Here is a 25,383-nt window from a genome sequence, read left to right on the forward strand (position 1 = left end):
GAAGGATGCATGTATATTTGTAGTGACTGGGTATATTGATACATCATCCAAAGTGTAACTAAGAACTTCACCATGTTCAAAGGGATATTCAATGTGTGCTCTTTTTTTTTACTCATTGATTTTTTTAAAACTCACCAATAGGTGCCCTTCTTTGTGAGGAATTGGGAAAACCTCCCTGGTCTTTGTGGATGAATCTGCGTTTAAAATTCACTGCTTGAGAGAGGGACTTTACAAATAATTGTATGTGTGGGGTACAGAGATGAGGTAGTCATACAAAAATCATGTTAAACACTATTATTGCACACAGAATGAGTCCATGCAAGCTAATTTTTACTCCTAAACTTATTTAGTATTGCCATAACAAAGTGGTTGAATAACTCAAGACATTTAATTTAATATTTGCTTAAATTTGAAAAAATTTGAAAAACACTCTTCCACTTTTGACATTATGGGGTATTGTGTGTAGACCAGTGACAAAACAATCTTAATTTACAGTTTTTTCCAACTGCTTACACACGTTTTCAAAACTGTCTCCTTTTTTCAAAAGTCTACACACAATTCCCAAAACTGCACACACAAAATGCAAAATGCCTCACATCTCCTTCAAAATGTAACACTGCATTCAAAATGCCATAAACACATGTCAGAATGAAGCATTTGCATCAAATGGCAAACACTGCTTTCATAAAAGTACATTTTTGGATATACCATGTAAACACTGTTGTTCTAAATCTAAAGCTCTTTGGTCTTTCATAGGCTTATATCTACATTTCAATACAATGTTCTACAGTTAAAGTAATCTGCTGAGAGGGGTAACAAGTACACTGTAAACACCAATGCAATGTAGAAACAGAAAATATTTATTCGGCCAAACATTACTGTTGTATAGAGTAGCATACAACAAAACCATAAACATATGTAAACCAAAAGTATGTTCTTTAGAATACAGTAAAGAACACAATTGTGTGTGTGGCGTCCCGGGGGGACAGTCCAGGAATTGGTAGGGGGGGCAGTCACCAGTGCTAAGCTACCCTTCATCTCTTCTCCGGCCTGGGTCTGGCCACAATACTTCGTCCACATCACAAGATACGTTTTCTCTTGCCAAACATCGAGGGAAGTATCTCCTAGCATGGCGTATCCAACCTTGGACAGAGGCAACCTCTATGTCCCCACATGGAGGGAAGTATCTCCTAGCATGGCGTATCCCACCTTGGACAGAGGCAACCTCTATGTCCCCACATGGAGGGAAGTATCTCCTAGCATGGCGTATCCAACCTTGGACAGAGGCAACCTCTATGTCCCCACATGGAGGGAAGTATCTCCTAGCATGGCGTATCCCAACCTTGGACAGAGGCAACCTCTATGTCCCCACATGGAGGGAAGTATCTCCTAGCAGTATCTCCTAGCATGGCATGGAGGGAAGTATCTCCAGCATGTCCAACCTTGGACAGAGGCAACCTCTATGTCCCCACATGGAGAGTATCTCTAGCATGTCCCCACATGGAGGGAAGTATCTCTAGCAACCTCTATGTCCCCACATCGTCCTCCATTGCCTGGAGAAGCGGCATGCGGGCATAGGGTTGGCGATCATACACTTTCCAGCGCCAGGCTGAGAAGAATTCCTCTATGGGATTTAGAAAAGGTGAATATGGGGGTAGGTACAAAACTACAAATTGTGGATGGGTGGCAAACCAATTTTGGACCAGAACAGCCCGGTGAAAACTAACATTGTCCCATAAAACCACAAATCTATCAGGCTCCTGATCTGGATCAGGGACAAGCATTGTGTAAATTACATCCAGAAAAGTGAGCATATGGCCAGTGTTGTACAGACCCAGTGTGGCATTGTGATGGAGGACCCCGTTTTGAGTGATGGCAGCCCACATAGTTATATTACCCCCACGCTGTCCAGGGACATTGGTAATTGCCCTCTGTCCTATTACATTTCTTCCACGGCGCCTGGTTTTGGTGAGGTTGAAGCCAACCTCTTCCACATAAATACATTCATGGCGAATTACATGGGCACATCCAGCTCCAACACTCTCTGTAACAGACAAAATAATATACAGATGAGTAAATATGGTATGTTTGAAGTACATTTACATTTACATTTAAGTCATTTAGCAGACGCTCTTATCCAGAGCAACTTACAAATTGGTGCATTCACCTTATGACATCCAGTGGAACAGCCACTTTACAATAGTGCATCTAAATCTTTTAAGGGGGGTGAGAAGGATTACTTTATCCTATCCTGGGTATTCCTTAAAGAGGTGGGGTTTCAGGTGTCTCCGGAAGGTGGTGATTGACTCCGCTGTCCTGGCGTCGTGGGGAGTTTGTTCCACCATTGGGGGCCAGAGCAGCGAACAGTTTTGACTGGGCTGAGCGGGAACTGTACTTCCTCAGTGGTAGGGAGGCGAGCAGGCCAGAGGTGGATGAACGCAGTGCCCTTGTTTGGGTGTAGGGCCTGATCAGAGCCTGGAGGTACTGAGGTGCCGTTCCCCTCACAGCTCCGTAGGCAAGCACCATGGTCTTGTAGCGGATGCGAGCTTCAACTGGAAGCCAGTGGAGAGAGCGGAGGAGCGGGGTGACGTGAGAGAACTTGGGAAGGTTGAACACCAGACGGGCTGCGGCGTTCTGGATGAGCTGTAGGGTTTAATGGCACAGGCAGGGAGCCCAGCCAACAGCGAGTTGCAGTAATCCAGACGGGAGATGACAAGTGCCTGGATTAGGACCTGCGCCGCTTCCTGTGTGAGGCAGGGTCGTACTCTGCGGATGTTGTAGAGCATGAACCTACAGGAACGGGCCACCGCCTTGATGTTAGTTGAGAACGACAGGGTGTTGTCCAGGATCACGCCAAGGTTCTTAGCGCTCTGGGAGGAGGACACAATGGAGTTGTCAACCGTGATGGCGAGATCATGGAACGGGCAGTCCTTCCCCGGGAGGAAGGGCAGCTCCGTCTTGCCGAGGTTCAGCTTGAGGTGGTGATCCGTCATCCACACTGATATGTCTGCCAGACATGCAGAGATGCGATTCGCCACCTGGTCATCAGAAGGGGGAAAGGAGAAGATTAATTGTGTGTCGTCTGCATAGCAATGATAGGAGAGACAAAGTACTGGAAGTAGTGTTGCATACATACCTCTACAAAGTCATGTCGCATATTCTTGACTCTGGCAGAGTTTCTCTCAAATGGCACCTTGTAAAGTTGTTTCATCGTCACCCGGTGCCGTTGGAGGATGCGTTGTATGGTCGACAGGCTTACAGCAGTGATGTTACTGTAAATATGGTGTCATTCTTCAAGATATGCTCTCTTATCTCTCGAATCCTAATTGCATTGTTTGCCAAAACCATATTTATAATTGCAGTCTCTTGTACATCTGTAAACAAGCGTCCTCGTCCTCCATGATGTCTTTGCCTTTCCACTCAATGTAGTACAGCATGATAACCAACCTCATTCATTCAATGCAGTGCAGTAAATGGATGGCTTAGAGTTACAAATGTTTATGCAATACTATGCAGTCATACGTATTTTACAGTACATTACTGTAATGCTAAAATAGTCATTAGATAGCTGCATACCTGTTCTCATTTCTGAAGGTTCGAATTATGGACGCCACTGTAAATCGACTCAAGTTGGGCTGGACTCTCAGTCCAGCCTCTCTCGTGCTCAAACCGTGGTTGATCACATGATCAATAAGTGGTGCCTTAATCTCATCAGAGATGGCTCTCCTTTCTTCTCTTCTTTGCCCTCGTCCTCTTCTTCATCTTCCTCTCCCTCCTACTCCTCTTGCTCTCTGTCCATTGTTGGCATCCATTGTTCAAAACAGGTCATCTGACCTATGACCTATTTATAGGCCTATACTACAGTAAAGCAGTGATTGGTTAGTGATCAGTTAAGCTATTAGTGTTTGCACATGTTTGCACATGTGAGGAGTGTGTGTGGTGAATAAGTGTAGCATTTTGATTGATTGTGTTTGGAAAAGGAAAGCAAGTCCCTTCCTGTTAGATTTTTTGTGTTTTAGGTAGAGAATTGTGTGTAGTGTTTTAAAAAAAGTGTTTTATGCAATTGACAACTGAGTCAAAAGGCTGAGAAATAGCTTATGGTTTTGGATATTTGGTGTGTAGTTTTGCACTTTAAGAGAGGTTTCAAAAATCGTGTGACATGAAAAGATTTTGTGTGTAAGCAGTTGGAAAAAACTGTAATCAATTTTAAGTTCAGGCTGTAACACAACAAAATGTACTTTCTGAATGTACCATATAGACAGTAAATCTCAAGGACTGCTATCGACCTAACATTAAAGTAAGCTGATACATGCCACTGGTCATTTTTGCGAGGATGGGTGAATATATTTTGGGATATTCTCCAGACAAACGAAAGCAGGAGAGGAGGCGGAGATGGAGTCAGATAGCAGCTGGAAATACACAGATCTAAATAAAGCCAGTCAGAGGTATGTGTGTGAGTGCACATGGCTCCATAGCTAATCTGTTAGAATCAACGCTCAGGCCCTGGTTTTGAAGCTAATACAGCTGCCTGTGTATGTGTGTGTGTGTGTGTGTGTGTGTGTGTGTGTGTGTGTGTGTGTGTGTGTGTGTGTGTGTGTGTGTGTGTGTGTGTGTGTGTGTGTGTGTGTGTGTGTGTGTGTGTGTGTGTGTGTGTGTGTGTGTGTGTGTGTGTGTGTGTGTGTGTGTGTGTGTGTGTGTGTGTGTGTGTAGGTGTCTAGACTTTCCTGCAGTCAGTTTGGCATGAATGGAAGGGTAGGCCAGGGGCACGAGGTAGAGTAGTATGCTAAGCAATATAACCAGGGTGACTTTCATATCTGTTCCAAGATGGAAATTACCTGAAATTAAATTTTTTGAAAAATAATGAGCAATAAAATATTATAACAATTAATTCACCTCAAATTTGATCCCATGCATTGATTGGAACGGATGGAATTGACTTCCCGTCTTTTTCAGTCATTAGATATTATTGAATATTGTAGCTCAATAATTCATCCATTCTGTGGAGTATTAAAATCTGACTGCCCTTTCTAAACCTGCTCTTCTCATCTATCCCCTGCTCCCTTTGTATCTGTCCTCCTCCCTCCCTCCCTCCCTCCCTCCCTCCCTCCCTCCCTCCCTCCCTCCCTCCCTCCCTCCCTCCCTCCCTCCCTCCCTCCCTCCACCTCCACCTCCACCTCCCTCTCCCTCTCCCTCTCCCTCTCCCTCTCCCTCTACCTCTCCCCTACTTCTCTCCCTCTCCCTCTCCCTCTCCACCTCCCTCTCCCTCTCCACCTCCCTCTCCACCTCCGTCTCCCTCTCCCTCTCCCTCTCCCTCTCCCTCTCCCCTACTTCTCTCCCTCTCCCTCTCCCTCTCCCTCTCCCTCTCCCTCTCCCCTACTTCTCTCCAGGTGCGTCTGAGGTTCAAGGAGATCCAGCGCAGCAAAGAGAAGCTGACGTCTCATGTGACACGTGAGGAGTTCCAGGAGGCCTTCTGCGAACTCTGCACGCGCCCAGATGTCTATTTCCTATTGGTCCAGCTCTCTAAGGACCGCGAGTGTCTGGACGCCCAGGACCTTCGTCTCTTTCTGGAGACGGAGCAGGGCCTGTCCCTGGCCACAGCTGAGGGCTGTTTGGAGCTGGTCCTACGCTTTGAGCCCTCCAGACCAGGCCGAGAGAGAGGCTTGCTGGGGCTTGATGGCTTCGCCCGTTACCTGCAGTCTCCAGAGTGCCAGCTGTTTGACGTGGAGCACCAGGGAGTGTGTCAGGATATGAGCCTGCCCCTGTCCCACTACTACATCAGTACTTCCTATCGGTCCTATCTCCTGGATGACCAGGTCCATGGGAGGGCTGATCTAGGGGGTTTGACCAGGGCTCTGCAGGCCGGGTGTCGTTGCCTGGAGCTGGGGGTGACAGACGGCCCAGAGGGGGAGCCTCTCCTGGGGGTAGACTATGGTCCTGATACCCACCGCCACCACCACCATCACCATCACCACCACGCCCCGGTCACTATCCGCAGTGCTCTGGAGGTGGTGAATAAGTACGCCTTCCTGACCTCGCCCTACCCGCTTCTGCTCTACCTGTGCCAGCGCTGTTCCCCCTCCCAGCAGCGTACCTTGGCCCAGCACCTGAGGAACGTGTTCTCTACACGTCTCTACACCCCTGAGGCCCTGCCGGTCAGCCCGGTGGGGCGAGCCACCACCCTGCCCTCCCCTGAGCAGCTGAAGGGCCGGGTGCTGCTGGTGGGGAAGAAGCTACCCCCAGAAGAGGAGGGATCCGAGGGAGAGGTATCAGAGGAGGATGAGGAGATAGGGGGAGGCGGACCCTTGGCTGGCCGGCGAATGACCATCCCCGGAGAGGAGGAACTGGGTGTGGTTTTAGTGGTACCCCCTCCCCCTCAGCCCAGGAGACTCCGCCTCCAACGCGAGCTCTCAGATCTGGTGAGCGTGGCAAGAACTGGAAGCCGTAGCTTCTACAACCACCGAGAAATAAGGAAACAAGGACAGCAGCACTCCCCACCCAGCACCCCCTCAACCCCGGGCACGCCCTTACTCCCTGATTCGGCCTATTGGACTCTGTGCTCCCTGGGGGAAGGAGAAGCGGGCCGGCTGGCCAGTGAGAGCCCAGAGGACCTAGTAGGCTTCACCAAGCGTACCCTGACCCGTGTCCGGCCCAGCTCCGTCCGCCTGGACTCCTCCAACCCCAACCCCCAGGGGTACTGGAAGGGCGGGGTCCAGCTGGTGGCCCTCAACCAGCAGACCCCCGGGGCCATGCTGGACCTCCACAGGGGACGCTTCATCCAGAACGGGGGCTGTGGCTTCGTGCTGCGCCCGGGGGTCATGAGAGATGAGGTTTCCTACTTCAGTGCCGTGACCCAGGGGTGTGTGCCCGGCGTGCCACCTCAGACCCTCAGGGTGAAGGTGATCAGCGCCCACAACCTGCCCAAGCCGCAGGGTGCTGGGGCCAAAGGAGAGGTTATAGATCCCTACGTGGTTCTGGAGCTACATGGGGTACCAGCGGACTGCGCTGAGCAACGGACCCGGACCGCCGCACAGAACCAGGATGGCCCACTGTTTGATGAGACATTTGAGTTTCAGGTAAGAGTTCAGTCATTTATTCTTATCTTATATTTCACCTTTATTTAACCAGGTAGGCCAGTTGAGAACAAGTTCTCATTTACAACTCTGACCTGGCCAGGATAAAGCAAAGCAATGCGACAAAAACAACAACACAGAGTTACACATGGGATTAACGTGTGGAACCTACAGATACATGTGAAAGTACAGCACGGTTCATCAACATAACCTCAGAGTAAGAGCACGGTCTGAGTGTTCATACACGTAAACATCTAATGGCATAACAGGAGGTAAAAACTCGCTGAAAGGACATCATTACAATCAGAAACTGAGAGTCATTCCAACCGGTTTTGCTTGCTAAGTCTAGACAGAATATGGTCTATGTTTGTCACTGTACTGATAATAATGACGAAAACATCAGTTTCATAAGGATACTCAACAATAGGAAGTATTTGTATAGAGTCTTTCCAGCTCCCAAGGACAGTTAACTACAGTATTCATTCCCATAGAGACAGACAGACAGAGCCATTGTGATTCCCCTGAGCCGTTGTGGAAGATTTAGTTATGACGACAGATGGCCAGGGCTTATAAAACATGATGTGAAACATGGGAACGGAGAAGGAACAGTTGGAGAGTTGCCTTGGTGCTGTTGACCAGTAGTAGTGCAGAGTATAACAATACTTCTTTCTTCTATCCACTGTCTCATGTTAGGAGAATTACAGTCTCAAATGAACATACTGTACCAAAGACTGATAAGAAAACATGAACTACAATGTTTCGTATAGATTTTTTTTTACAAGTAAGAAAGAAACTAAAGCCAGTGGTTGAGCTCTGTTTTGCTCATTAGTCCTGTGGCCTGTAACCTAAGGCTTGGTGGGGGACTAGAGGGTAATGTGGCGTGACTCCACACACACAAACACACACCCACACAGTTATGTCTTACTGTACTTGTGAGGACTTTTTGGGAACCAACAATTGATTCCCATTCAAAATGATATTTTCCCTAAACCTAACCATAACCCCTAACCCTTAACTCCTAACCCTCACCACTAACCCTTAATCCTAATTCTAACCTTAACCCAAACCCTATAAACCTAACCCCTAAGCCTAAAATAGCCTTTTTACAAGTGAGGACAGGCTAAATGTCCTCTCTTCTCAGAATTTCATTTGGTTTACACACACAGATTAATATGACCATGTACAGGTAGATATAGTGCCTTCGGAAAGTATTCAGACCCCTTGACTTTTTCCACATTTTGTTACGTTAAAGCCTTGTTCTAAAATTGATTAAATTGTCCCCCCCGTCATCAATCTACACACAATACCCCATAATGACAAATCAAAATCAGGTTTTTTGAAATGTTTGTAATTTATTAAAAACAAAAAACTGAAATATCACATTCACATAAGTATTCAGACCCTTTACTCAGTACTTTGTTGAAGAACCTTTGGCAGCGATTACATCCTCGAGTATTCTTGGATATGATGTTACAAGCTTGGCACACCTGTATCTGGGGAGTTTTTCCCCTTCTTCTCTGCAGATCCTCTCAAGCTCAGTCAGGTTGAATGGGGAGAGTTGCTGCACGGCTCTTTTCAGGTCTCTCCAGAGATGTTGGATAGGGTTCAAGTCTGGGCTCTGGTTGGGCCACTCAATGACATTCACAGACTTGTCCCGAAGCCACTGGTGTTGTCTTGGCTGTGTGCTTAGGGTTGTCGTCCTGTTGGAAGGTGAACTTTCACCCCAGTCTGAGGTCCTGAGCGCTTGGTTTTTGCTCTGACATGCACTGTCAACTGTGGGACCTTAGGTGTGTGTGTGTGCCTTCCCAAATCATGTCCAATCAATTGAATTTACCTCAAGTGGACTCCAATCAAGTTGAAGAAACATCTCAAGGATGATCAATGGAAACAGGATGCACCTGAGCTCAATTTCGAGTCTCATAGCAAAGGTGTTGAATATTTATTTTCTATCTTTAATACATATGCAAAAAAATCTAAAAACCCGTTTTCACCTTCTCATTATTGGATATTGTGTGTAGATTGCTGAAGGAAACTAGGCAGAGACACATGGGGCACTTTTTGGAAACACATAGCGATCATTTTGGGATGAGGCTGAGATAGAGTCTCTGTTGCTGTTCAGACTGACCTCTTCATTCATGAAGCATGATGCCCCATTTCCAACCCCTTGTCCACACTCCACCACAGCAGACAGTCATGATAGGATGCAGGCTACGTGTGTGTGCTTGCATGTGTGTGTGCTTGCATGTGTGTGTGCTTGCATGTGTGTGTGCGTGCGTGTATGTATGTGTATGAATGCCTGTGTGCTTGCATGTGTGTATGCTTGCATGTGTGTGTGTGTGCGTGTGTGTATGTGTATGAATGCCTGTGTGCTTGTTTGTGTGTGTGCTTGCATGTGTGTGTGCTTGCATGTGTGTGTGGTTGCTAGTATGTATGTGTATGAGTGTGTGTGTGCGTGCGTGTATGTATGTGTATGAATGTGTGTGTGCATGCGTGTATGTATGTGTCTGAATGTGTGTGTGCGTGCGTGTATGTATGTGTATGAATGTGTGTGTGCGTGCGTGTATGTATGTGTATGAATGTGTGTGTGCGTGCGTGTATGTATGTGTATGAATGCCTGTGTGCTTGTTTGTGTGTGTAGCAGTGATGGAGGGTTCTATCTACCTGAGTGGACTTAGTTATAAGTAAGAGTAGAGCCTAAAGTTCACATACACTCTCTCTTTCTCTCTCTCTCTCTCTCTCTCTCTCTCTCTCTCTCTCTCTCTCTCTCTCTCTCTCTCTCTCTCTCTCTCTCTCTCTCTTTCTCTCTTTCTCTCTCTTTCTTTCTCTCTCTCTTTCTCTTTCTCTCACACACAATTCTCTCTCTCTCACACACACACAATTCTCTCTCTCTCTCTCTCTCTCTCTTACACACACACACAATTCACCCTCTTTCTCTCTCACACACACACAATTCACCCTCTTTCTCTCTCTTTCTTTCTTTCTCTCTCTCTCACACACAGTTCACCCACTGGGTCTCTCTCTGTCACCCACTCAGAGCCTTCGGCTGCCTAAACTTCTGTCTGTGCTCACTTCGGCTGACATGTTCTCTAGTTCTTCATCCATTAACTGCAGCCCTATTAGATGGATAGTGCTCCATGCTAAAACATTCAAATCTAGACGAGCACAGACTCAGGGGTCTTTGAGTGCAAACCTTCACCCTGTCTATAATCTACAATCTCCCCCCGGTCTAGAATCCATTTCCTCTCTCCAACAGTTCTGTTTTTTGGTAGTCAACATGTGGGCAGTACCATGTGGGGGACGGAGGGAGGAGCATGTTCACAACATACTGCACACAGTCTTCAACTCAAAGACTCAAGTACAGGAAATAACAGATGTATTAAAATGAAACCAATGTGAAAGAATTCAGTCATGCACACACATCTGGAAGAAGACCCACAGACTGGGGTTGAGCTGGCAAGTAAAAGCATTTGATTGTACTGGTACATTACGCTGTATCCTGTACTTGGATTTTATCTCAAAATGATATTCATGTCAAAGAATACACTCATACACACACATTCTAATACATGCACACTAATACAGCCGTCCTCGGGAATTAATGCCTTTAGCTGGTTCAGATTGTTTGCTTCCTGTCACTAAGAGCCCGAAGACACGCACACACACACACACCATAGTGGGCTAGGTATAATGTATAAACACAGTGTGGTTTGAGATGGATAGTCTCCACCCTCTTCTCTACCCTCTGGCCTTTCTACCAAACACATTCATCATACTGGAAGCCTAGAAACCAATGGATGGCCACTGTGTGTGTTTCTACAGATATCTTCTCACTATCTTCATCTGCCCAGCTTGAGTTTGTGTGTGTTTGTAAGCCTACGTGTGTGTGTGTGTGTGTGTGTGTGTGTGTGTGTGTGTGTGTGTGTGTGTGTGTGTGTGTGTGTGTGTGTGTGTGTGTGTGTGTGTGTGTGTGTGTGTGTGTGTGTGTGTGTGTGTCCGTGCGTGGGTGGGTGCGTGGGTCCGTGGGTGGGTGTGTGCGTGGGTGCCTGCGTGGGTGCATGCGTCGGTCCGTGCGTGGGTCCGTGGGTGGGTGCGTGGGTCCGGGTGGGTGCGTGGGTCCGTGCGTGGGTGGGTGCGTGGGTCCGTGGGTGGGTGGGTGGGTGCATGGGTGGTTGCGTGGGTGGGTGGGTGGGTGCGTCGGTCCGTGCGTGGATCCGTGGGTGGGTGCGTGGGTGGGTGGGTGCGTGCGTTTTATTGGATGTTTATGTGTCGCTCATAATTAACTACTCTCTGTGTCTCCTTTCACAATGTACATATACACAACCTACACAGCCAAAAGTCCTCCGACTGTGTGTTTGCTGAGTGTTTATAGTCTTAGTTCATTTATTCCTTACCATGCGCATGGGGTTTTATTCCAATATATTTATTTTGTCTGATTAATACTGTTTGTACTGATGCCACCCAATGTGAATAAACAATTCTATATGTTTGTGTGTGTCAGTGTGGACATATACGAGCTCGAGAACGCTTGCATGTATGTACAGTTGAAGTCGGAAGTTTACATACACATAGGTTGGAGTCATTAAAACTTGTTTTTCAACCACTCCTCAAATTTCTTGTTAACAATGTAACGGTTGTCGTCTGGAGATAGAGAGGACCAAAGCGCAGCATGGTTAGTGTTTATCATTTTTAATGGAAAACCGAAACAGTTCTATCTGGTGCAGACACACAGACTGAAAATAACCACCCACAAACCCCAACAGAAAACAGGCTACCTAAATATGGTTCCCAATCAGAGACAATGACTAACACCTGCCTCTGATTGAGAACCAAATCAGGCCAAACAAGAAACCCAACCTAGAAACACAAAACATAGAACACCCACCCAACTCACGTCCTGACCAACTAAAACAAAGAAATAACACAAGAACTAGGGTCAGAACGTGACAAACAAACTATAGTTTTGGCAAGTCTGTTAGGACATTTACTTTGCATGACATAAGTCATTTTTCCAACAATTGTTTACAGACAGATTATTTCACTGTATCACAATTCCAGTGGGTCAGAAGTTTACATACACTAAGTTGACTATACCTTTAAACAGCTCGTACTTTGGTATGTTCACAGAAGATGGACGTACTTTGGTGCGAAAGGTGCAAATCAATCACAGAACAACAGCAAAGGACCTTGTGAAGATGCTGGAGGAAACAGGTACAAAAGTATCTTTATCCCCAGTAAAACGAGTCCTATATTGACATAACCTGAAAGGCCGCTCTGCAAGGAAGAAGCCACTGCTCTAAAACCGCCATAAAAAAGCCAGGCTAAGGTTTGCAACTGCACATGGGGACAAAGATCGTACTTTTTGAAGAAATGTCCTCTGGTCTGATGAAACAAAAATAGAACTCTTTGGCCGTAATGACCATCGTTATGTTTGGTGGAAAAAGGGGGAGGCTTGCAAGCCGAAGAACACCATCCCAACCATGAAGCATGGGGGTGGCAGCATTATGTTGTGGGGGTGCTTTGCTGCAGGAGAGTCTGGTGCACTTCACAAAATAGATGGCATCACGAAGGAGGAAAATTATGTGGATATTTTGAAGCAACATCTCAAGACATCAGTCAGGAAGTTAAAGCCTGGTCGCAAATGGGTCTTCCAAATGGACAATGACCCCAAGCATACTTCCAAAGTTGTGGCAAAATGGCTTAAGGACAACAAAGTCAAAGTATTGGAGTGACCATCACAAAGCCTTGACCTTAATCCTATAAAACATTTGTGGGCAGAACTGAAAAAGTGTGTGCGATCAAGGAGGCCTACTACCTGACTCAGTTACACCAGCTCTGTCAGGAGGAATGGGCCAAAATTCACCCAACTTATTGTGGGAAGCTTGGCTACACGAAACGTTTGACCCAAGTTGAACAATTTAAAGTCAATACTACCAAATACTAATTGAGTGTATGTAAACTTCTGACCCACTGGGAATGTGATGAAAGAAATAAAAGCTGAAATAAATCACTCTCTACTATTACTGACATTTTACATTCTGAAAATAATGTGGTGATCCTAACAAAGATCCTAACTAAGATAGGAAATTTTTACTAGGATTACATTACATTACATTTAAGTCATTTTAAATGTCAGGAATAGTGAAACAGAGTTTAAATGTATTTGGCTAAGGTGTATGTAAACTTCCGACGTCAACTGTATATATGTGTCTATGTGCGATACTTTTGTGTGTCATGGACAATATTATTATAATATTATGTGCCCTGTGATGAACATATGGGGTGTATATTATATGAATGTACGTCCACCACTATGATTAAATGTTAATGTCTCAGTATGATAATATCTGTTTATAAACATCTTGACTCACCAGAGTTGTTCCAGAGCTGTTCTCCATGACTCACCTAACCTTGTTAAATAAAGGTTAGATAAATTATGCAGGTTTTCATTTTTTTCTCACAATCTATGTCGGGTTATCTTGGTGATGCTGTTAGATCCTATTGGAACGTTAGAGGAGAAGCACAACTTGTGTTAGTTAAAACTGTCTTATTATTGTTTTAAAACATTTGATTGAATTAAAACTGATATTGTTATTTCTAGTTGAAATCATTGTCCTTTACACAAAAGTTTGTGTTCCATAATGAACTAAAGGGAGATGACTAGAAAACCAATAAAACGCACAATAACACACACAATAACAATCCGCTGTTAAACTGAGTATGGCAGTAGGCTGAGTATGGCAGTAGGCTGAGTATGGCAGTAGGCTGAGTATGGCAGTAGGCTGAGTATGGCAGTAGGCTGAGTATGGCAGTAGGCTGAGTATGGAAGTAGGCTGAGTATGGAAGTAGGCTGAGTATGGCAGTAGGCTGAGTATGGAAGTAGGCTGAGTATGGAAGTAGGCTGAGTATGGCAGTAGGCTGAGTATGGCAGTAGGCTGAGTATGGAAGTAGGCTGAGTATGGAAGTAGGCTGAGTATGGCAGTAGGCTGAGTATGGAAGTAGGCTGAGTATGGCAGTAGGCTGAGTATGGCAGTAGGCTGAGTATGGAAGTAGGCTGAGTATGGCAGTAGGCTGAGTATGGAAGTAGGCTGAGTATGGCAGTAGGCTGAGTATGGAAGTAGGCTGAGTATGGCAGTAGGCTGAGTATGGAAGTAGGCTGAGTATGGAAGTAGGCTGAGTATGGAAGTAGGCTGAGTATGGCAGTAGGCTGAGTATGGAAGTAGGCTGAGTATGGCAGTAGGCTGAGTATGGCAGTAGGCTGAGTATGGAAGTAGGCTGAGTATGGCAGTAGGCTGAGTATGGAAGTAGGCTGAGTATGGCAGTAGGCTGAGTAGGCTGAGTATGGCAGTAGGCTGAGTATGGCAGTAGGCTGAGTATGGAAGTAGGCTGAGTATGGCAGTAGGCTGAGTATGGAAGTAGGCTGAGTATGGCAGTAGGCTGAGTTTGGAAGTAGGCTGAGTATGGCAGTAGGCTGAGTATGGAAGTAGGCTGAGTATGGCAATAGGCTGAGTATGGCAGTAGGCTGAGTATGGCAGTAGGCTGATTATGGCAGTAGGCTGAATATGGCAATAGGCTGAGTATGGCAGTAGGCTGAGTATGGCAGTAGGCTGATTATGGCAGTAGGCTGAATATGGCAATAGGCTGAGTATGGCAGTAGGCTGAGTATGGCAGTAGGCTGAGTATGGCAGTAGGCTGAGTATGGCAATAGTCATGTTAACACCTTACTCTGCTTTCCTTAATCAGCGTACGGTCAAAATTGAAGTAAGCATACGCTGATTAAAGCACCTGGTTTTCTAACCAATCTCTAGAATGATTAGGACCTAGAAAACAGCTTCATCAGAGCTCCAGCAGGTATATTTGATCTGCTCATGTGCCACCATCAGAAACGCAAGTCAAGTGAGTTCGGAAAACTGAAAGTATGCATGGAAATAGTTTTCATATACAAACTTTATATGTCCAAACTCAGAATCAAATAGGCTTCGCAAAAATAACATGGTTGCTGTGGTAGAATGTTTATTTTGATTGCTGATTTTCTACATTTATTTAAGTCCCATCAGGTAGCCTGATTTCAGATGTGTCCAAGTAAACAGGATTAGTAGGGAAATTGTTCGTTCATGCAAAGCATGTAAATGTTTTAAACAAACTATAATATTAATCTGATTATCCGCAATAATCGTATTATTGTGTGAAGTATCCATACTCAGTGTTCTAAAACAAGCAAGAGTTGTGGCTGTGTACAACATTCGGTAACATTCCTGTGATTTTGTCTGTCACTGCACCTTGGCTCATGATTGGTTGTTGTCTGTCCTTCCCAGGTGAACATGCCAGAGTTGGCGCTCCTCCGCTTCGTAGTATTGGACGACGACTACATTGGAGACGACTTCATTGGCCAGTACAGCGTGGCCTTCGAGTGCCTTCAGCCGGGCTACCGCAATGTGCCCCTGCTGGGTCTGGAGGGAGACCCCTTGCCCCACGCTAGCCTGTTCGTCCATGTTACCGTGACCAACCGACGAGGGGGGGGCAAGGCCCAGAGGAGGGGTCTGTCTGTGCGGAGAGGGGTGTGGCGGGGGCGAGAGTACGTGACCCTACGGAACACGGGTATTAAAGCTCTGGATGATACATTCCGTCCCGCTAACACCCATCTCAGAGAGGCCACAGACCTGCGGGAGGACGCACAGGTGAGAGGAGGGTCAGGAGTTAGAGGTCAGAGGGTGATTGGAGGGTGTTACTCATACCTGGGTGTTTCTCACGCACTTGGTGTTTCTTTTTTTAAATGTAATTACATTTTTATTAACAACAAATCAATACAGAGAGTACATGAGGGAACACAAGTATATATAGATTATATACAGTGGACAATTGAGCTAGGGGCGGGGCTGGGGGCGGGGCTAGGGGGTACAATATCACATTACACAAGGACCTTAAGGGACATACATACGCTTATAATTCTAACAGCTTTTTTGTTAGTAGAGTACTTAATTGTCTTAAAATACAGTTCAATTTCTTTTTGTAGGGTAAGAAAATGTGGGTTTTTGTTTGTAAATTTACATGAATGAATATGAAATTTGGCCAAAAGAATAATGACATTAATTACATAAAAATGTTTCAGCTGATTCCTATCATAGGTAAAGAATCCAAGCAGTACATCTCTCCACAATAGTGTAAGACCTTTATAAATGTGTTCAATTATAAATCTACTAATGTCTTTCCACAGTTTTCTTACAAGCATACAATGCCAAAAAAGATGCAACACTGTTTCTGGGTGGTCATTACAAAAGGAGCAATTTGAGTTGATGTTTTCCTTAAACTTCTTCATATAGTGGTTGGCAGGATAATATTTATGAATAATTTTAAAGGAAACTTCCTTAATTTTGTTAACAAGTAGGTATGTGTGTGGCAACATCCACACTTTTTTCCATTATCAATAAATCCATTCCAATAAGGCATGACATAGATACAACATCCTGCTGAAACAAGGTATCGTATCGCTCTGTTGTTGAATAGATCAAAAGAGAAAGAAATCTTTCCTACTGATGAGTTAACAGGGTCAATAGAAGGTAGGCTCTGAGGGTCTTATAACTGAGTAAAAGACCCTCTGCATTTACCAGTTGGCTCACCAATAGGATATTATCTTGGAACAAATATTCTAAAAACAAAGAAGTATTTGTATACAATATATCCCGATTATTCCATATATAATATCTGTGTTTATAAATTAAGGACCATGACAAGAAATACCTGCCGATGAAAAGCAGAAAGTTTCACTGGAACTTTGTCAATATCATAATTGCAAAACAACATGAAGGTAAGGCCACCAAAAGTAGAGAAGACATGATGAGGAATACAATTCCAGATAGAAGTGGGTCTTCTTAGGATTGTTTTATACAATTGATCTTAAAAGTATTATTTAAGGTAGTAAAGTCCTGAAAATTCAACCCACCATTCTCATTCTCTCTCAAGTGTTCATTACAACAGTTTTCCTAATGTAATGGGTATGGTTTCTCCACAGAAAGTTGAAAAGCATCTGGTCTATCTCCTTGCTTATTTTACTGTCAAGATATAAAGATAGAACACCATATGTTAGTCTAGAGATACCTTCAGCCTTGGTTATTAGGACTCCACCTTTTAAAGATAAGTCCCTCTGTAGCCATTGATTTAGCTTCTTCTGGGTTTTTCTAATAAGAGGGTCAAAATTGAGTAAGCCTCTAGACTTCTGATCCTTTGTAATGGTTATGCCTAAATATGTAAGTTCTTCTTTTACTGGAATACCATAAAATGAAGGTGTCACACGATATTTGACAGCTATGAGTTCACATTTATTAATGTTAAGATATAGACCAGACGCTTTGGAAAAGGATTGTATCACATTGATCAATATGGGAATTTGGTTAGCGTCTTTCAGAAAAAGTGTAGTATCCTCAGCCAGCTGGCTTATAATAATTTCTTTACCAGCTATGGAAATACCTTGTACAGGACTGTTATTTAAAGAATTTGCAAGAAGTTTGGTGATTAATAAAAACAGGTACGGAGAGATAGGACAACCTTGCCTAATTCCCCACTTTAACTCAAATCTCGCTGAGGTGCCATATTTCAATTTGATAGAGCTGTTACCATTTGCATAGAGAGTCCCCAAAGCCAAGTCTCTCAAAATCCCCAAAGCCAAGTCTCTCAAGGGAGTGGAAGAGGAGCTGATGCTCTACTGTGTCAAATGCTTTAGAAATATCTAAAAAATAATATGACGCTATCCTCAGTTATTAGGTCTGAGTAGTCAAGTATGTCTAATACTAGTCTGACATTGTTAGAAATATGTCTGTTCCTCATGAAGCCAGACTATGTTTCATCAATGATTGCATCCAGGACTGATTTAATTATTTTTGCAAGTAGTAAGGCTAATATCTTATAGTCATTATTAAGAAGACAAATTGGACGCCAGTTGTCGATGAGCAGCACTTCTTTTTTAGGCTTAGGTATCAGTGTTATTAACCCCTGACTCATTGTAGGAGGGAGAACATTGTTTTTAATACTCTCTAAAAAAGACTTCAAATAGGAAGGGAGCTACTTGTTCAGAAAATAATTAGTCAAATGATGATGTAATTCCATCAGCACCTGGGGATTTATTGTTCTTTAGATGTTTGATAGACTCTATAATCTCTTCAACTTTGATGGGTTCATCACACTGTTTAGATTCTATATCACTGATAGAGTGAACATTATTCAGTGAGTTAAAAAACATATCTGTGGATTCCTGACAGTACCTAGAGCTATACAATTTTCTGTAAAAATTGCTACAGTATTTAGCGATTCATTTTTGGTCATCTGTAATAACACCATCAATGTTTAACTTATGGATAGTGTTATTTTTAGAGTGAAACTTCTCAAGTCTAAAGAAATAGGATGAATTCTGTTCTCCCTCCACAATCCATTTTTCCTAGATCTAATAAAGGCTCCTTCTGCTTTTAATCAATATTTTATTCCGTTTATTTTGTAACTCAATTAGTTCCATCTTCTCCTTCCCCAGAGAGGCCGGCTGGGGACCTCTGAGAAAGGGAAGTTATCTTAAAGATCACATTTTCCTCCTCAGCTCTTCTGGTCTTAGCAATATTACTACCATATTTTCTAAGGTATTTGGACACCTCACATTTAAAGAGCTCCCAGTTCTTGCAATAAGATTTTTCTTCACAAGCCCTTTCCCAAAAGTGTGAGAGCAGATCTTTAACCTCAAATTTAACTATTTCATTATTTAATAATGAGATATTTAGCTTCCAGTAGGATGCTCTACCAAGGTTAGTATCAGGGGTAAATATTTTGATATCTATGTAAATGGACCTATGGTCTGTGAGGGGAGTAGTACAAATATTTGTAGTAACACACTCACTATCAATACATTTGGATATAAGCCAAAAATCTATTCTGGATTGTCTGGAGCCTGTTTTGTTACTCCAAGTGAATGATCTGTCGGCCGGAAACCTCTCTCTCCATATATCAGTAAGATCAAACTTTTCCATAAAAAGTATTAAACCCAAATTCTGATTGGTTGGCCTACCTGGGGGCCATCTATCAGTTGAATTATCTATAGTAATGTTAAAGTCCCCTCCTATCAATAATAACGAATTGGGAAATTTAGACCAATGAAGTATACTGCATGTTTCTATAGATTAAAGCAACTCATCATTCTCATGTTTGGTGTTGTACACATAGAAGTATACAGTAATGAGTGTAATGTCATTGTAACTGATCACAAGACAAATAAAGTGACCAAAGGGGTCACATTCTGAGTGTAGAATATTACCACCAAAGGTATTTTTCAATGTAGTGACACCAGCGGAGCGTTCAGATCCATGGGAGAGCCAAATATCGTTGCCCCACTGTGACCTCCAGAAGTTGGCATTAGCCGAAATTGAGTGAGACTCTTGAAAAAATAAAAATAAGGCCTTGCGCTTCACATTGTTTCGTAACCACCTAGCATTAAGAGAAACTATAGACAAAACATAGGAGCAGTGAACCTAAATGATAAGGAACCAAGATCTGCACCATTTAAGTCAATTTAAAGTGAAAATAGCTTATTCCATAAACTTTGAGCTAGACGTTATCTGGCATTTAAATTCAACTCAACTGAAAATTATGTTCAAGACCAAACCAAGGGTTCTGGTAAGAGAGACTAAAAACCCTCTTTAGTGTAATCAGGAACTATTCTGAGAAATAAAATAGAAAATAATAATTTAAATAAATAGAAGGGTACGTACTATTTTAAGTGCATATGAAAACTGATCATAAAAAAATTGAATAAAAAATGTTTTACATATAAACGTTCCTAAGACTTGTTTCACTTGGAAATAAGTATTAATAACTAAATAGAACAATAACCGTGTAAAGTCAGAGCAGACCTGTATGCCCTTTAAAACAGTATCTTAGTTACTGTATACATACAAAATAAATACAGCTTTCAATCTTCTTCATAAGTTTGTAAACATACAAGAACAAACTAATAAATTGAAATACCTGAGTATTCCGAAAAATAGTCCGTTGTTAGGTAAACAGCATAAGGACAATGAGAATACCATGGCTGAAACCATCAACCTGTTCCTTCTGGTGAGATTTTAGGGAGGAATATGGATTTCTGAACCGTTGATGAAGCCTCGTCCTCCAACGAAGTAAGCAGCCTTCCCCTCATTTCGTGCTATCTTGATCGTTGGCCACAACTTGTTCCTTCTTTCTATGTCCTCCGGGCTGAGATGCTCGGCGAAACACATACCATGGCTCTGAAGGAAGGCGTTCTTCCTAGCAGCTTTCCAGACAGCATCCATGTAGAATCTGACAGTGAAGAGGATGATGATACCCCTTGTTCTTGAATCGTTTTGCTGTTGCTTCTTGCTGAGGCGATGCACAATGTCGATGGTATCACCAACTTTGTTCTTCTCTGCAGGCATAACTTCTTGGCAGATACGGATAGCCTCTCCTCACACATCTTCATTCTCCACCTCTGGCAAGCCGTAGAGTCTCAGGTTCCATCTTCATTCTCCACCTCTGGCAAGCCGTAGAGTCTCAGGTTCCATCTTCATTCTCCACCTCTGGCAAGCCGTAGAGTCTCAGGTTCCATCTTCATTCTCCACCTCTGGCAAGCCGTAGAGTCTCAGGTTCCATCTTCATTCTCCACCTCTGGCAAGCCGTAGAGTCTCAGGTTCCATCTTCATTCTCGAACTCTGGCAAGCCGTAGTCTCAGGTTCCATCTTCATTCTCCACCTCTGGCAAGCCGTAGAGTCTCAGGTTATTCTTGTGTATTGTTCCAGATCAGTGAGACGTCTATGGTAGACATTGTTATTCTTTTCCACACTCTTTTCAACTTTTGCCACTCTCGTTTTCACATCCTTGATTTCACCACATGCAAACTCCACAGTCCTTTTCAAGCCTTCAATAACCATGGTGTTTTCGTGCCTACCATTTTCTCAATGGCATCAGACCTGGAGTTGATGAGTAAGGAGAGGGTAGCCACGATGTCAGAGTTCATGTTGGGGTTTTTGGAGGGTGGAGGTTTGCACGGAGTAACCGGTAAAGAGGGGAATTCGTCATCTTCAACAGCATTCGAAAGCATGATATTATCCATAGACCAAGTGTAGTTATGGCAGTTGTCTATAAGCACGTTTCTCTCTTGTTGATTAGCAATAGAACAGCTAACTTCTTCCTTTCTTTTTTTGTCACGACTTTGCCTGGACATGCCGAAATAAATCATCCAATTATCATTCCAGTCACAGGAAAGGTCTTATATCTTGACCAAATAAAAACAGTAATATTAATGACTGTAAACTTCTTTTTTTTCCACAATCTTTCTGAGGTTTGTTACAGAGCTCGGTAAAAAAGGGTCTGTTCAAGCCGCCATCTTGGCACCTCTTCCTCACGCACTTGCTGTGTTGCGAAGAAGTTACTCTTCTCCATGTAGTATGGACTTGCTCACGTTCCCTTATGGATTTACCACTTGTCTGTTCCTTTTAAAGCCATGCAGAGAAAAGCAATATTTCAGATCTGAGGTCAATTGAAAAATATCAGACAGTGTTGTAAGTACTGTATAGATAACCCAAGAACCCAAATATATTTAAAGCCCCCATGCAGTCTTTTTAGTACAATTTTTACATCATCACTGTATGTATAATAATTCACTGTGTGTGTTTATTTCATGAAAATAACTCAAAATGTATTTTTTGAACATTTATTTCCCTGAGCCTCCTTTTGAAATGCTCAGTCTGATCGTGTGGGTGTATCCATACACATTCAAATATATTTACATACACAGCCCTGATTGGCAGATAGGATCGTCTAGAGCAGGGATGCTTAAACTTTTGGTTTTGGTCGGCCAAAACATATTCTGAAGGATTTACATTATTTATTTAGAACTATAGCTCAACAATAGCTTTTTAGGGTCTTGAAAAAATAGCTTTTTTTTTAAGTAATCATGAAATTACACTTCAAACATGAATCAAATTATAGCCATATTACTTGACACCTATGATTACCAGTATTACATATGTATTTCAAATTTGACCATTGTAGCATAGAAACTGCAACCAAGTTTCTATATTCATAAGGCTTATAACATGAATATGTGGAGGGACCCTTCTTGCATTTTGGTTGCCCCCCCCCCCCACCTCATGGGCAAAACATTTTAGTGGCCTCCCTCTTGGCAGAGGAGAGAGAAATGGGCAGCTTTAAAACTAATTTCATGCTATTCTACTCATTTTGCCATGATTTGGAGAGGCAATTTAGCAATTGTAATGCTAATTTCCTGCAATTCTACACATTTTGCCATGACTTATGCCATGTTAATACGATATCTGAGTGAGAGTGACTAACAAAATCAATGGGGGTCACCTGGAGGTCACGGCCCCTGGGCACGGGCCTTGAGTGCCTGGTCAGTAATTCGGCCATGATAACTATAAGGTTTAGATAGCTGGCTAGACGACTGTAACTTAACAGTCAACAGTAAGTTGAGACCCTGACTGACTTCCTGTCACGATCATCGTAATAACATTCAGACCAAAGCGCAGCGTGAAATCGGTTCGACATTTTTATTTGAAGTGAACCGCACAAAAAACAATAAACAAACGAAACGTGACGTTCCGGAGTGCTCACAGGCAACAACACGAAAACAAGATCCCACAAAACACAGTGGAGAAATGGCTGCCTAAATATGATCCCCAATCAGAGACAACGATAAACAGCTGCCTCTGATTGGGAACCATACCAGGCCAACATAGAAATAAACACACTAGGTCACCCACCCTAGTCACATCCCGACCTAACCAAACTAGAGAATAAAAAGGCTCTCTATGGTCAGGGCGTGACACCTCCTAAAAATATATATCTTTAGGGGGCCCCTAGTGGTCCTGACGGGCCAAACGTCGCCCAAGGGTCCCAGTTTTGTCGGCCCTGCTCTAGAGCCTACCCCGCTTCCCCCTTTAAAGTAAGAGGATACATATGCAAATAAAATATGACTGGTTCATTGGTCAGAATAATCCGATTGTGATGTCATGATCTGAGCCAAAAACCATCCCACCTGAACAGGCTGAATTTCCAACCATTATTTTCAAACAGCTCTTACACAAAAAGCTAAATATTGAAAATGAACAAATACATTTGAATACATTTTCCTGCCTGAACAGATAGTGGCGATGTGCTGTTGTGTTATGTTTAGCCAGTGTTGAAATATGGTCTGTTATGCAGGAGTTTTGGAGGAGTGTGATTTGGGCTAGAATAGATTGCATGACTGCGCTGAAATAAGACACTACCTGTGAGTTCCCTGTGGGGTGACGTGAACTTTGTGAGAGGGACAGAGAGAGAGAGGGAGTGAGAGTAATGAAAGAGGGGGGAGAGAGGTGGATAGAGAGAAAGAAGGAAGGAGAGAGGGAGTAGGTTGAGGAGGATTACACGTCAGTCTATAAATAACAGAGGAGAGAGAGAAGGCATAGACCTGGTTACAGCACAGACCAGCTTATCTCCACATATACACACTCTCTCTCTCTGTCTCTCTCTGTCTGTCTCTCTGTCTCTCTCTGTCTCTCTCTGCCATGTGTCCAGCTGTATTCTCATCTGCCACAGTCTGTTATTATTCATAATTTGTCTCCCTGCCCGCCCGCCCACACACACACACACACACACACACACACACACACACACACACACACACACACACACACACACACACACACACACACACAAAGCCCCCCGCCCCCCTCACACCCAACCCATTCTGTCCTCAGGAGGGCTATGCTATGGTAATCACCAATGTGACTGCTGGTCCAGTTGCGGTGCTGCCAGGTGGAAAATGGCCTCAGTGTTTTGGCAGTGTGTCTGATCTCAGTGGAGACCTCTGACAGATCCCAGTATATTCCCTCCCTCCCAAACACATTAGCTAGTACAGTAGATGTCTAGCATGGGTGCTTTAATGTCTCTTCTCCTCCGTGACCCTAGCACAGGTTTTAGGGGTTCAGTTCAAGTAATAAGGGGTTCACCCAAGTGCCTTGTTACTTGATTTAGATTGACCTGAACCTGACCAGAGATTTCCCTGACGTACTCACAGACAATAGGAGAAGGACATGTTCTGTTTTAATCTGTGCTTGATATTATCTCGGTGTGAGTTTAAGCCTCATCTGACGTTGTGATTTCATCAAGGTCAGATGTTTTTCAGGTCACGTGGACCTGACCATAATATACCTATAATACACTGCATCTCTCTCTCTTTCACTCTCTCTCTTTCACTCTCTCTCTCTCTCTTTCGCTCTGTGTCCTGTTCCATCCAGAGTGCAAGTGTGAGTTTCAAAGAGCAGTGTGGACTCCCCCCGGTGGCAAAGCTGAAGCAGTGCATCCAGAGCCTGGCCACACGGTTGCAGACCCCAGAAGGGCCCCCGGGGGCCAGCATGACCCTGAGGGATGGCTACCCCCACCTGGAGGCCCTGGGCAGCATCACCGAGGTCACGCGCAAACTACTGAATCACTATGATACGGTAGGAGGGAGAGAGAGATATGTATCAATATTATAATATTATTGGAGTACATATATGTAGAGAGGGAGAGTAATTAAGACACTTGAAGCTATAGGCATGTGTTCATTCACACACCTTTGTCTTCGGGCATACATGCTTACACAGTAGTAGGGAGAGAGAGGCACACATGCACAAATACCGTTTTACTCTCCAGCTGTGTTTCTTCCCACTCTGTCTCTGCCAGTATTAAATCAGGATGCCTCTTACCCACCTGCACTCTATCTCTCATTACTCCCTTTCACACACCACAACCAACCAGAGAAACAGAGAGCGGGAGGGTGAAAAGGGAGAGGGACAAAGAGGAAGAGCTATTTCTGTGGCAGCATATTTGTGTGCTCTGTGTATGTTAGATGTTTGTCAGCCTCGCTCTCTGTATGTATGCGTATCTAGGGCCAAGCCCAGCAGGTCAGTGTGACACACAGACAGTTGGCCTGAGACCCAGACTGTAGCCTGTCCAATGTCTACATCACACCCTCAAACCTCCATCACATGTGGCCTTAGTCATCAAGCTCTCTTCTTCCCTTCCATCTCTGCCTTTCCCCCATCCCTCCATTCCTCCATCTCATCTAACCCTGAGGTAGTGGACAGCAGGGTCAGAGTTAGAGTCAGGAAGGACATTAGTCTGTAAATAACACAGTGTGCTGCTCTTTCAGAAAAACATTTTCAGTTTTTTTCCCCATACATTTTTCATTCATTTGTATTATAGAACTTGTGTGTCTTTACACCAGTGGAGGCTGCTGAGGGGAGGTCGGCTCATAATAATGGCTGGAATGGAGCGAACGGAA

General features: G+C 43.9%; 1 protein-coding gene across 1 annotated transcript in view; it reads left to right on the forward strand.

Moving 5' to 3' along the window:
- LOC118366927 (inactive phospholipase C-like protein 1) overlaps positions 1 to 25,383 on the forward strand; it is a 163,286-nt gene that overhangs the window by 131,793 nt on the left and 6,110 nt on the right. Inside the window, exons 5-7 of the mRNA XM_052493692.1 lie at positions 5,388 to 7,073; positions 15,383 to 15,745; positions 24,356 to 24,559. Of these exons, the coding sequence (XP_052349652.1) occupies positions 5,388 to 7,073; positions 15,383 to 15,745; positions 24,356 to 24,559 (2,253 nt within the window). The remainder of the gene's footprint in view (positions 1 to 5,387; positions 7,074 to 15,382; positions 15,746 to 24,355; positions 24,560 to 25,383) is intronic.

This window comes from Oncorhynchus keta, chromosome 34 (assembly GCF_023373465.1).
Source record: "Oncorhynchus keta strain PuntledgeMale-10-30-2019 chromosome 34, Oket_V2, whole genome shotgun sequence".
NCBI lineage: Eukaryota > Metazoa > Chordata > Actinopteri > Salmoniformes > Salmonidae > Oncorhynchus > Oncorhynchus keta.